The 10,515-nt window shown below is 43.6% G+C and overlaps 1 protein-coding gene across 2 annotated transcripts in view; it reads left to right on the plus strand.

The window, feature by feature from the left end:
- Nucleotides 1-10,252, plus strand: part of tbrg4 (transforming growth factor beta regulator 4) — a 29,380-nt gene extending 19,128 nt beyond the window's left edge. For both annotated transcript variants that reach the window (XM_083761180.1, XM_083761181.1), the window contains exons 10-12: nt 2-116; nt 2,878-2,992; nt 7,705-10,252. In XM_083761180.1, the coding sequence (XP_083617306.1) occupies nt 2-116; nt 2,878-2,992; nt 7,705-7,806 (332 nt within the window). In that variant the 3' untranslated portion in view covers nt 7,807-10,252. The remainder of the gene's footprint in view (nt 1; nt 117-2,877; nt 2,993-7,704) is intronic.
- Nucleotides 10,253-10,515: the final 263 nt, after the last annotated feature.

The following is a 10,515-nucleotide window of genomic DNA, read 5'->3' on the forward strand; positions in this document are numbered from 1 at the left end:
GATGGTGAGTTGGTGGTTAACTTTGAAAACAAGCCCATTGGCCTGTCCTCGCTGACGGCTCCTCACCTGACAGAAGGAGGAAAAGACGGACAGCCTTTACCTGCCGGAGCACGGAGGTGAGAGGGATAACTTTACATGTATTTCTCCTAAATGGTCCTTTAGGATTTTAACTATTCCGGTCCTGAGTTTCTCTATAACAGTCTGCTCACACTGCAAACGATTTTCTTTTTAATCTTTTTACCAATCTTTCAAGTTTCAAGACGGAATACTTTGCTCCATCATGGCCCATAGCACTTACCCTAACCCCTTAGATAGCATTTCTGTTGGCTTAGATAGCATTTGACACAGACTTATAGCATGTTATGTAGACAGCACTATAATTGTATTGTATATAGTCATAGCACGCCATAGTACATATGTATAGCATAGTAGTAAATATGTATAGTTTATATGTATAGTGTATGTATAGTTTCATTATATAGATATTCCACTGTTACCTTCTTAGCTTACGCATGTTTCATGATAAATGCTTTTATGTGATGTATTCCCATGCTTTTGTTCTTGCTTAAATGTAAGTCGCTCTGGATTAAGAGCGTCTGCTAAATGCCTGAATTGTAAATTGTAAATTGCTCTATGACTATGCAATCACCGAATGTCTCAAAAAGAAAAGAAAGAGGCTCTGCTTTCATCTAGGGGTGGGAAATAAAATCGATTCATAGATTAAAACCCATTTTGACCTGAGATCAGATTCTAAAAATGTCTTCTACGTCCTGACAGTTTTCTGAAAAAGCTATGTGTCTATGTCAGTCGTTCTTCGATTTTTCAAGAATAGCAGACCGACAAGCTCGTAGCGCGCCACAGAGTGGCGCGCTATGAGCTTGTAGATCTGCTATTTTTCAATAGTTAAAGCATAACATAATGCTAACACCAAAAGGGGTTCCCGGCCCAAAATGGGTTAATCACGATGCGGACATGGACGATTATGAATTGATTCTTAAATGCCAAAATATATTTATATATTAATTTTTATGTTGGTACAGAATTCCCTTTTTATTTTATTTTAGAAAGCTGCTTATTTCCTTTTTGTAGTGATTAAGCGACGTAAATTCATCAGTTTCCGTTATGGGTCATTAGAAAACACTTTGTTTATTAGTCAAACAGTGAGGGAGATTTAAATCATGTCTTGGAGATCAGATTCTAAAAATGTCTTCTACATCCTGACAGTTTTCTGAAAAAGCTATGTTTCTATGTCAGTCGTTCTTGATTTTTCAAAAATAGCAGACATACAAGCTCATAGCGCGCCACTCGGTGGCGTGCTATGAGCTTGTAGATCTGCTATTTTTCAATAGCTAAAGCATATCATTTTGTCATTTTGTAGTGCTATACGTTACGTCCGGGTCCAAGTGGCACCAGCTCTCGTCTGCATCTCATTGTAAATTAAGAATATCTAAACGCGTGAATCTTTTTACAATGGCGTTATTTTTCAGAAAGGAAGCCATTGAGGGTTAAAATGGGTCTTAAATGCTTCCAACTCGAGTAGAATTATTAATGTTTTGCACAAGTGTCCATGACAACAAAAAATTATGATTATTATTACATTATTTTTGAAGGTGGTCCATTTGCTCGGTAAAATATTCCGGGGCCATATTTAGACTGTGTGCAGGCTTGAGTATGTTTAATCCAGTTTGCATTAATGAGGATTTAGCTGACACGATAAAATAAAATGGCGATGGCATTATATTAGGTATATTATATTATAAATGGGCTAATATTGAACCAGTTCAGAGTGCTTCCACTAAACACAAACTGGTTCAGATTCCTAATGATCAGAACTACAACCAAAAGAAATGGCCGCCGGTTCCGTCATAGATACCAATAAGGTTCCCAAAGAGTCTAGAAACGGAACCGGTTCTAGAAGCAAAGTTCTTTTGGTGGGAAAAGGGGGGGGCCTTACAGGTTTGCTGGAAGCCACTGAAAACCACCACGTGACGAACGATAAACGTCAATGGCGGGGTCTGGGAAAACAAAAAAAACAATCCCAGACATCTAATCTCTCTGCTAAACTGGTCACTTCAGGGGAGGGTCTGTACTATAGTATCGCCTCTATAAATAATATAGCGTTTCTCTTTCTGAGGATTTTCCATTGCAACTTTAACGACACACTCGTCTCTCCTCGCCACATCCTCTTCTCACTAATTGGTTACTCTGTCTGATATACTCGTCAGGATGTATTTCAGAGCAGCTGCGTTGAGTGCTCAAGGAGAGAGGGATCTTGTTTTATCTGTCGTGAAAGTACTCTAAATGTTTACTTACTTATACTTATCCCTATCGCGCCTATCCTATTTGAAAACTATTCTGCAAATGTCTTCTAAATCCTGACTGTTTTCTTGAAAAAGCTATGTTTTTCCATGTCAGTCGTTCTCAAACACTGTTTCAAGATTCTTCAAAAAATAGCAGACCTACAAGCTCGTGGCGTACCACTCGGTGGCGCGCTATGAGCTTGTAGATCTGCTATTTTTCAATAGCTAAACCTAAAGCATGACATAATGCGAACACCAAAAGGGGTACCAAAAGTAGAAAACACTCATTATGTTAATTTATGTAGACTCAAGTTGTCATTGTCCCACCCTGAGGAAACAATTTATTGCGACAGTTGCAACGGGAAAGACTCCCCCATTTCACTTTCAAACATGGTTTGGGGGGTCATTTCAAACTTCTTCTCAGGCTTTTGTGAGCACCCCTAGACAGTTTTTTTTAAAGTTGCTTGATTCAGTGTTTAGATATTTGTATTTTAACAGACATGTCTGTCTCTTCCTATACAAACCCCAGTGTAACTTCAATGTCCACATCTGTGTTGTTGTCGCTTGTGTTTTTCAGACTAGCCTTTCTGGCCTGGGACTTTCCCAACTTTGGCTCGCGGAGTAAAGAACTGCTTGGTCGATTCGTCATGAAGAGAAGACACCTGCAGCTGGCCGGCTTCATTATTGTGGAGGTGACACAACCACACACACACAGACACACGCGCACGCACACAAACACACACTGGCCAAATGTTTGTATAGGTCTGCGGCCAAAAACACATAACCGGCACAGTTGGTAGTGTCTGTCTCCTCACAGCTACAAGGTCCTGGGTTCGATTCCCGCTGGGGACACTGTGGGCGCGCGCGCGCGGGTGGGGTGTGCGTGCGTGTGTGTTCTCTCCTCCACGTCATCAGTGCCCATACCCGAGGCAGGGTTGGCGAAAGGGCCTTTCTGTGTGGAGTTTGCATGTTCTCCCCCCGTGTCCCCCTAGGGTAGGTACCCTCACAAAAAACATGCAGTAATCCTGGTCTCTAAACTGCCTCCCCCTCGGCCAGCCGGGACGCCTGAGAGAGGGGGAAAGGAACTGGTCGGAATAACGTGTTCCTTCCACACGCTTACGTCCAACCAGGGAAACCCCCCCCCCCCCCCTGTCAGGTGTAAAGGAGCAACTATAAAAATGTATAAAAACATGATAACCACAGCTCTGAAATGCAGAGATGCACTACGCTGCCATCTAGTGTCGCATCAGTGATAAGACCGGTCAACAGGCAGAGTCCCACTGTACCTATACGTAGCTATAGAGCTATAAATCACTCCGCTGCGCCGCGGTAGTAAACGTGCTACTAGTAGTAGCGACGGCAACCTCTATAGACACCTCCGGCCTCCAACGCAAAACAGCAATGGAGCCATGAAATGTGAGCACCACGTTCACTCTCCACGCTGTTCTCTTTAATCCCCACGAGAATAGGATGGAGGAAAGATGCACACACACACACACACACCTTGAAAGCCTAGACCCTGTCGGTTAAAGTGTCACTTTCCACTAACACTACACCTGACACGCACACATACACGCACGCACACACTCCGAGAGTGATTGATTGTAGTAACACACGGTAGACAAGCCACCCCGGGCTGTTAGCTTAATTGCTACTCACTGAGAATGAGCTTCTCTATACCTTTCACCTCATCTACTCTGGGTTGACCTGTTTTACTCTTTTAAACCTAGTTCTAATCGGGTTAAACTGAACTGTGCTGCAGTTTGACCAAAATGTCCTGTGGGGGTTTTTGTGGGGGTTTTTTTTAAACTTTATTCTGGGTAAAAAAAAACAACAATGTATGTACGGTACTATGTTCTTTTAGATAGTAAGGGAAACCTATGAAAATCTGGGATCTAAATCATTACCCAAGAAATGTCTTCACCAATGTGTTTCTAAAGGTGTCTAATAACATGTAGACATTCTTAAGTGCTTAACCCATTCTGGGCTAAGCATTATGTTCTACTTTTAGCTATTGAAAAATAGCATGAAAAATAGCAGATCCACAAGCTCATAGCGCGGCACTCGCACTATGAGCTTGTAGATCTGCTATTTTTCAAACACTATTTGTGAAGAATCGTGAAAATGTGGTGCAAATCTTTGAATATATTCTTTCAGAACGTTTTTAGCTCAAATCTTTGCTTCTGGAACAACATATTTTCAGATGGGGGGGGGGTCGGCAGCCAAGTACATATATTTTCGGGGGTCCTTGACATGAAAACATGGGGTTTTCATAAAACTTTAGAAGACATTTGTAGACATTTTAAAAAGAAACGCTGAGAACCACTGACATAGAAACATAGGTTTTTTTTTGGGAAAACTGTCATGATTTAGAAGACATTTGTAGAATTGTCCTCAGATCTAAATGGGAGGTAAAGTCTGTCCAACGCTTGGCCGAGCGTCTAAGCCAGTGGTTTTCAACCCTTCTCACATTAACCCATTTTGACCTGAGATCAGATTCTTCTCTGACAGTTTTCTGAAAGAGCCATGTTTCTATGTCAGTGGTTCTTCGACTTTTCAAAAATAGCAGACCTACAAGCTCGTAGCGCGCCACTCGGTGGAGCGCTATGAGCTTGTAGATCTGCTATTTTTCAATAGCTAAAGCATAACATAGTGCTAACACCAAAAGGGGTTCCCGCCCCAAAATGGGTTAAAGGTATATTCAGTGATTTCACTCAAAAAACCTTAGGTTTCGTTTTTGGCTGTGGGACCCAGCCTTTCGTCCAATCAGGATAGAGAGTCAAAAACGAAACCTAAGGTTTTTTGACCCCCAGGGGCTAACTGGGGACAGGGAAGAACTCCTTATATGGTCAGCACACTCTATAGTAGAGAGGATTATCACAACAAAACAAAAAAATAAGTGATATTTGAATTAAGTGAAATCACTGAATATACCTTTAAGTCATGTCAGATGTTTAACAATAATTTAACTTGAGAGCGTAAAATGGACCCATTTGGTTGACGGTTGGCAGCAAAAGTTATCGTCTACTCCAGTAAAAATAGAAAAAAAAACATCGGTCATCTGTCATTTTATGTGAAAAAAGGCGGTGAACTGATTATCTCCAATTGTCTTTAATAAACAGCCAATACATCTTGTTTGTAACTTATAAGGCTTGTCTAATGATGAGCAGTGCAGCAGAGCCATGGGCCTGCAGTGTCTCTCCTCCGTATAAACAGTCCAGTCGAGAGAGAGACTGCTAGCTTAGCAACGGTAGCATTGTCTCTCCCATCTAGGCCAATCTGAGCTCTCTCTCCGCTCCTCTCATCCAAGGACAAGCTCCTTAAGACGCGTTGTGGCACCGTGCCCGATCAAATTAGATGCACGCCGTAACCCATTCTGGGCTGGGAGAACCCTCTGTTGGCGTTTCAAAAGCATTAGGTTGTACTTTAGCTATTGAAGAAATAGCAGATCTACAAGCTCATAGCGCGGCACCGAGTGCCGCGCTATGAACTTGTAGGTCTGCTATTTTTTTTTTTAATCGTGAAAATGTTGCCTCAAATCATTTTGATTGAACAGAGTGAACATTTTTAACTCAAATCTTTGCTTCTTGGGGAACAACATATTTTCAGATGGGGGGGGGGGGGGGGGGGAGGCGGCCTATTGCATATATTTTTGGGGGTCCTTGACATTGAGAACCACTGATATAGAAACATGAGGTTTTTCAGAAAACCGTCATGATTTAGAAGACATTTTGTAGAATCGTCCTCCTAGTACTCCGGTCAAAATGGGTTAATGCTGTTAACGCACTGCGCTTCATCCCTACGGCAGGGCCATCGCTGTATCGTTGCTGTCGGCCATAGGTCTTTTATTTTCTCCATAAATGAACGCCCTACTTCATGATCCATCATACCACAGCAGCGGGGGGGGGGGGGGGGGGGGGGCCTAAATGGGTTAAACACACGGCTGGCCGGCTGCCTGGGAACCTTGAAGGTTCCTGGTTCCATCTTAGCTGCGAGCTTTCTTTCTGTCTTTGTGTCGGGAAAGTGTACTTGGAGCAAGTCACTGTATATAGCGCCTGTCTGTAGGCCGGTGCCTGGCATGGTCGGGGGGTCGCTGACTGCCCAGAGTCGGTGTCAAAGTGTCCTCGAGCAAGACTCTGAACCTCTTAATTGCTCCCCCGATGTGCAGGTGGGTGCCTTTGCATGGTTTCCTCCACCATCGATGTATGGATGTGTGTGTGTGAATCGATTGAGTATTAATAATCGGCCACGTCTGCGTCGCGGCTCATCTACGAATCTCTACAGCTCACCAATGAGCACTCCTCCAAAAGCCACCTGAGCAAGCCATCTGCTGGGTGCGTGCGTGCGCGCTTCTACTGTACGTTTCATGCACTCAACACAGGGGAATTGTTTTTAAATCCATAGAGAAGAAGCTTTAAAAGTAGTTTCCAGAAGGCTGTAGAGGGACATGTGCATGATGTGCGATAAGAATAGTTTCTCATTCCCTATAGCAGCTTTGGCACACAGCAACCCAGGGCAGCGGCACTGTACTCCTCCCTGTTCACTTGGATATACGTGCAACTCTGAGAGGGTACAGGTCTCATTTGTTAACCCATTTAGGCCTGTCGTCGGGGGAAAAAATAAATAAAAAGTCTTCTAAATACTGACAGTTTTCTGAAATACCTAAAGTATGTTTCTATATCGGTGGTGCTCAATATTTCATGTCAAGGACCCCCAAAAATGATCTGCAATTGGCCACCAACCCCCATCTTGTTTTTTTTGTTCTTTGCCATTGTTCTATCTTTTTAACTACTTGTGTTTTATTGTATTATATTTTTGTGTCCTGCCCTGCGAAGCACTTTGAGCTGCATTTATGTATGAAAGGTACTATACAAATAAAGTTTATTATTATTATTATTATTATTATCTGAGGAACCCCTCAGAAGCAAGGTTTTGAGTTAAAAACGTAGTGAGGACCTATTATATGAAGATAGGTTGAAAAGTGGTGAAGTGGTCCTTTAAACCAGAAGGATAACAAATTCTACCCAATGAATCAGGTTTTTACCGTCGACGATGACAATGCGTTGTCGGATGAAACGCTGACTGTGTAGTTGGTATTCACTGTGCAACACACACTCATTATGGTCATGAGAAGACGTCTCCCCACAGTGTCCAATGGCCGGCCGCGCAAAGGAGAGAGTCGCGTATTCGAAGCAATTAACCTATTCTGGTGTTTTAAGCATTATGTCATGCTTTAGCTATTGACAAATAGCAGGTCTACAAGCTCATATAGCTACGAGCTTGTAGGTCTGCTATTTTTGAAAAATCGCAACAGTCATGGAGGATGGATGGATGATCGGTCCAAAACACGGCAGTGGTTCCTAAAAGCCTCATCCTTGTTTTTCTCCTCCTTGTCCTCTTCCAGGTGCCGTACTACGAGTGGATGGAGCTGAAGTCTGATTGGCAGAGGCTGGCGTACCTGAAGGACAAAATCGGCAAGGCCGTCGCCGAGGACATGGCCAAGTGACGTGCTTATTGCTCAAACACAAAAACAGGACTTTGGACACACATACACACACAGTATAAACACACACACACACACACACACACACACACGCACGGCTCTCTCCAGACTTCCAAAGCGAAACCAACAGCTATACATATCCTTCACCCTGGTTCCCTTGGTAACGTGTGTGTGTGTGTGTGTGGGGGGGACTTTCCCTGTTACCATGGAGATATGGACAGAGCGCTCCGGAGCCACAGAGAGAGAGAGAGATATATATATATATATAAAGAACAGAAAGCTAAAAAAGAGGAAAACGTCCCTGAACAGAAAACCCATCGGAAACGGTTCTGCTGCCAAGGAAATGTTCCCCGGCTCGGGGCAGGCAGTCGGTCCCATGAGGCATAGACAGCCATCGGCGAGGGGCCCGAGGGGAAAGGTTCCCTGGGACGGGTGGCTGTCCCATGGGCAGACGGCCACCGGGGGGGGGGGGAGGCCTAGGGGAAATGTTCCCTGGGGCGGGTGGCTGTCCCATGGGCAGACCACCACTGGGGACAATGGGCTGTTGAATGTAAGATGATCAGTGGTGTCCAGTCAGTCATTAACCCATTCTGACCTGAGATCAGATTCTAAAAAGGTTTTCTACATCCTGACAGTTTTCATTCTGACCTGAGATCAGATTCTAAAAAGGTCTTCTATGTCAGTCGCTCTTCGATTTTTCAGACCTACAAGCTCGTAGCGTGCCACTCGGTGGCGCGCTATGAGCTTGTAGATCTGCTATTTTTCAATAGCTAAAGCATAACATGATGCTGACGCTAAAAGGGGTTCCCGCGCAAAATGGGTTAACACAATCGGCGCCGGGATATTTCTTTCAAAATGGAAGCTCATGGTGCCGGTAAGATATGGCCCGCTTTTTACTCTGTAAAGCCCAGAATACTGAAACCAGATAATAATCATTAAGGAAATGTATGCATGTACTATGTGTACTATTATGTAAACTCTTCATTTCCATTCTCCACCATTCGGTTGCAAAAAATACAAATTCTTTTATTTATTTTTAATATTTTGGGGACCCCCCGAGGGGTCGCGCCCCATGGGTTGAGAACCCCTGCATTAACAAACCAGCTAACTGGTTAGTTCCTTTCTCTCTGATTTATGCATGCATAAACCGCTTCAAACGCTTCCAAAAATAGATCTACTATTTTGGGAAAATGTTTTTGGAAAATAAAATAAAAAGGAAATGGAAAAACGTGGAAATGCTTCGCTTATGACATGCCCAAAATAGGTGCCATTTTTATCGTGGTTTAATTATTTCCATTGTTCTTCCAATGTAGCTGTTATTTAATCCCCCCCCTGTGTACATAATCCATGTTGTGCCAAACCACTTTGGTTCGCCTTTTTGTTTTTTTGCGCCTTTACGAATATCCTACTGTACGTCAAAATCGGTTGAAGTATTCAATTCATAATCATGCACATGAAAAATAACAAATTCAAATCATCACAAAAAGTAATACAAAAGATAGGGTATGGCATGCTTGAAAGGTGGATTTTCAGGGCTGTTTTAAAGGACGCCAGAGATTTGCATTTCTTGAGGGAAGGGGTCCGGGGCATTCCACACTTGGGTGGCAGTGCTATATTCCTCTCGGTTTGCACGCTTCCTGCCGAACGGCCATCCCCAAACCGGCCTGTAGGAGTCACTATAGTGCAGCGACAGACGGAGATCACCGAGGGGGGCCGTCATCTCTCCTTGCTGCTGCTTGCTGCTGCTGGCTTCCCACCCCGAGAACACACACACACGCCAACCTGGGTTATTGTTGTTGTTAGCGTCGGTCGGTGTATCCAGCCAAGAATGTCGACTGCTGCTGCTGCACCGCAAGCCCAGTAGGAACTTTACCCCCTGCACCACCCAGACAACCCAAAACTATGCACGGCATGCATGACAAGAGTACAGTAATCACTCGCAGTCTGTCTGAGGACAACGTCGCCCATTTAGGCCTGATTTTGTGCCTCGTTTTCATGATATTTCAAAAGAATAGCAGACCTACAAGCTCATAGCGTGAGCTTGTAGATCTGCCATTCTTCAATAGCTAAATTATAACATGTTTAAAACACCAAAAGGGGTTCCCGGGATGGGTGGAATTTTCAACAAATCGAAAGGCTGTGCCGAGGAGATTGAACCCCCCCCCTTTGCAGCAAAAGTGTTTGAACTTTGAACTCCCATTGGTTCCTTTCTAGACTCTCAGAGTCGGTAATCTGTCACCTACTGATTATTACTTTAGGTTACTTTTAATTAAGTGTTGATCAATGCAATCAATTGGCGACTCGTTTGACTGGACACCACTGCTGTCGAGTGTGTGTGTGTGTGTGTGTACTGTATATTGAGTTGTGTGTGTGTGTGTACTGTATATTGAGCCGTGTGTATCTGATTAATTTAAGTGCGAGCATTGTGGACTCGCTCGTCTCCTAAGGGAATAAAAAAATGATTGACTCTGTCCTCCTCGGTCTGTGAATGAAATACTTCCTGAAAATTGTTTTGCTGTTGAACTATCGACGTAGTATGGGAGAAAATGCAATGTGTGTGTGTTTTATTTCTTTATTTCACACCCAATTTAATTTAAAACATTAAATTGTTACGCTGTCACAGTGCTATTAGTGCGGAACCGCTGTGCGTGCGTGCGTGCGCGCATGTATTGTGTACGTGCGTGTGCACACTTGTGTGCAATTGTGCGTGTC

Source organism: Protomyctophum parallelum (assembly GCF_964188405.1).
Source record: "Protomyctophum parallelum genome assembly, chromosome: 3".
Classification (NCBI taxonomy): Eukaryota; Metazoa; Chordata; class Actinopteri; order Myctophiformes; family Myctophidae; genus Protomyctophum; species Protomyctophum parallelum.